This window comes from Alosa pseudoharengus, unplaced genomic scaffold, assembly GCF_046254945.1.
Source record: "Alosa pseudoharengus isolate Yale_2024_CS ecotype anadromous, Long Island Sound unplaced genomic scaffold, YU_APseudo_1.1 YU_APseudo_1.1_scf_18, whole genome shotgun sequence".
Classification (NCBI taxonomy): domain Eukaryota; kingdom Metazoa; phylum Chordata; class Actinopteri; order Clupeiformes; family Clupeidae; genus Alosa; species Alosa pseudoharengus.
In genome coordinates this window covers 17328175-17330674 of record NW_027468650.1, presented here as the reverse complement: position 1 = coordinate 17330674, position 2500 = coordinate 17328175, and the positions used below count along the sequence as shown (strand labels likewise).

Genomic DNA, 2500 nt, shown 5'->3' with positions numbered 1-2500 from the left:
TCACGGGACCCGCTGGTGGGAGAGAAGCCGACGCTGATATCGGAGCGTCTGCGTGCCCGTCTGCGGCAGCAGCTGGCTGAGCTGCGGGCGCGACTCTGGCCCCAGTCCGTGGCCACCCCGGCGGCCGTGGCACACATCCGGGAGCTGCTGGGACCTCTGACCAATCAGCTGCAGGCGGCGCTGAGCGCCAACGTGCACGACCTCTGCGCCGAACTCAGGCAGCACCTGCAGGAGCTGCAGCCCGCAGCGCCAGCGTCCGGTCACCAGGGGGCACCAGACTACCAGGCCCTGCTGCCCCAGATCAGCCGCAGCTTGGAGCTCAGCACGCACAGGGTCACCTCCAGCGTCCTGCAGTTCCGCGTTCGGAGTACGGCGGCGGCGGATGGAATGGCGGACGCGGACGAGCGGGAGCTGCTCCTGGAGGTGGCGTCGCGGCTGGCCCACGAGGCGTCCACTCTGGAGACGGAGTTCCGCAGCAAGGTGGGGGCGCTGCAGGCCTCGCTGGGCGGCCTCTCCGCACCGGCCCACGCCGGGCGCAGGGAGGGGGCCGGAGACGGGGACGCGGCGGCGTCCAGCACAGCGCTCTTCTGCCAGCACACGCGCTCGCTCATCCAGCAGCTGAGTGGGGGCTTGGAGAGTCAGTTCGCCGAGCTGGAGCAGCGGCCGGCCGGGCAGGAGGCGGCGCCCCCTGTCCTCAGGCCGGAATTCCTGCGCGAGGACTTCACCTCACGCCTGCGCAGCCTACTGCAGGAGATCATGCAGACTCTAAACTAACTCCTCAAGAACTCAACACACACACACACACACACACACACACACACACACTGCAACGAACTTCACATCAAGCCTGCGCTCACTCCTACAGAAGAGCATGCAGACTGTAAACTAACCCCCACCCCGGACTCCTCAAGAACTCATACACACACACAGACACACACCACTGGACATTACTGTATATATCACAGGGGACATAGGGATGTGGGAGATGTAAATGCTGTTTGATGACCTTTAACTCCTCAGGGTGTTTTATTGTGATTTAATGAATGTGGTTTAGTCTTTTTTTGGTGTGTTTTTGGATTAGTTTTAGGATTTTGTTTGAGTGTGTGTGTGTGTGTGTGCGTGTGTGCTTGTGTATGTGTATGTTTGGGACATTGGATAGGCATGAGTGAATGTGTTATTTAATGTTACCGAAATGTTGAAAGGGGAATGTACATATTACAATTTTACTTGTGTAAGTTTACTTGTGAGTTGTGTAAGTTTACTTGTGAAAAGGGATGTTTTGTGTCCTCCATAAAGATTTCAAATTCCACAACCATTTGCCATAGAGTGTTGAATATATTTATTGATTTACGCAAAGTCATTGATATAAAACTATTGATTCATCTCAGAGCAATGTACAAAGCCTTCTTAATTTCAGGATCACTATCATAAGTAAAAAAAAATATCTTTGCTTAGCCAAACTGAAATAGTGTATAAATACACCAAATTAAAAAAACTTGTTCACCTCATCACAGCAAGAGTCATGTGCAGTTCCAGCACTACAAGATCAAATCTGACACAGGGACACCATGCCTTACAAACATGCTATGCTAGCACTGAAATAACATATATGAACTTAAGCAAATCTTAAGGTTTTTCATGCATAAAAAATGTATGGAGATGCAGATAGTCAATGGAAATGGCAGGTGAAGAGGAGAGACAGCATTACATATATCACTCCTGAAGGAGCACACAGAGAAGACGCAGCAGTGCTTTTCAGGAAGTTGATTGGCTGTCCAGCTGTCACTCAAACGCCTTGGACAAACCCTGCTCCCCAGTAGAACTTCTTCAGGGCAAACCACCCGCCCAAGACGAGGAGAACTGCCACCGCAGTGGCAAATATAACCCCCACCACCACCCCTGCCACGTCTGTCTTAGCCTCCTTTGACGGCTTCTCCGCACCTGAGGGCCAGGCAGACAGGTTCACACACACACACACACACACACACACACACAGAGAGAGAGAGAGAGAGAGAGAATCACACATATGTAGCGTAAGCTTAAGGCAAAGTCTGCAAAGTCTACTGGTTCATATTAATTTTCTCTATCATGATACTTCATATTCATTCTATACTTGAGCACACAGCAGCACCCCCTAGTGGAGAGAGCTCCACTGAGTTGCATTTTCTCCAGCTCAGCCTTCTCCCTCACACTAGCAGGGATTTCTACTGTCAGCTGGACAAGCATCTCACAAAATGGATATTAAATGACTCATATGACTAAATGGGAATTTCCTACTCACCGTAAGGCAAGGCAGCTGGGCTACTTTCTGCAGATGGGAAAAGACAAGGAGGTGAAATGTACTGAATCACTACTCATTACAGAAACATTATGTATGATCATATCTGGACACCAGTGTTTGTGCGGGTTGACCGAGCGGTCACCTGCGGACAACCGTGGTCACCCGTGGTTACGAGTCATAAAAAAATATCTTAATGATATTTGGGTCATCTGCGGACGG

General features: G+C 51.1%; 2 protein-coding genes across 2 annotated transcripts in view; one reads left to right on the top strand and one right to left on the bottom strand.

Annotated features, from left to right (window-relative positions):
• Window positions 1–809, top strand: part of LOC143131468 (uncharacterized) — a 2399-nt gene extending 1590 nt beyond the window's left edge. The window contains exon 3 of the mRNA XM_076291121.1: window positions 1–809. This exon is cut by the window's left edge and continues 40 nt beyond it. Within this exon, the coding sequence (XP_076147236.1) occupies window positions 1–774 (774 nt within the window). The 3' untranslated portion in view covers window positions 775–809.
• A 977-nt stretch (window positions 810–1786) lies between these two features.
• LOC143131467 (zona pellucida-like domain-containing protein 1) overlaps window positions 1787–2500 on the bottom strand; it is an 8323-nt gene continuing 7609 nt past the window's right edge. Inside the window, exon 9 of the mRNA XM_076291120.1 lies at window positions 1787–1941. Within this exon, the coding sequence (XP_076147235.1) occupies window positions 1787–1941 (155 nt within the window). The remainder of the gene's footprint in view (window positions 1942–2500) is intronic.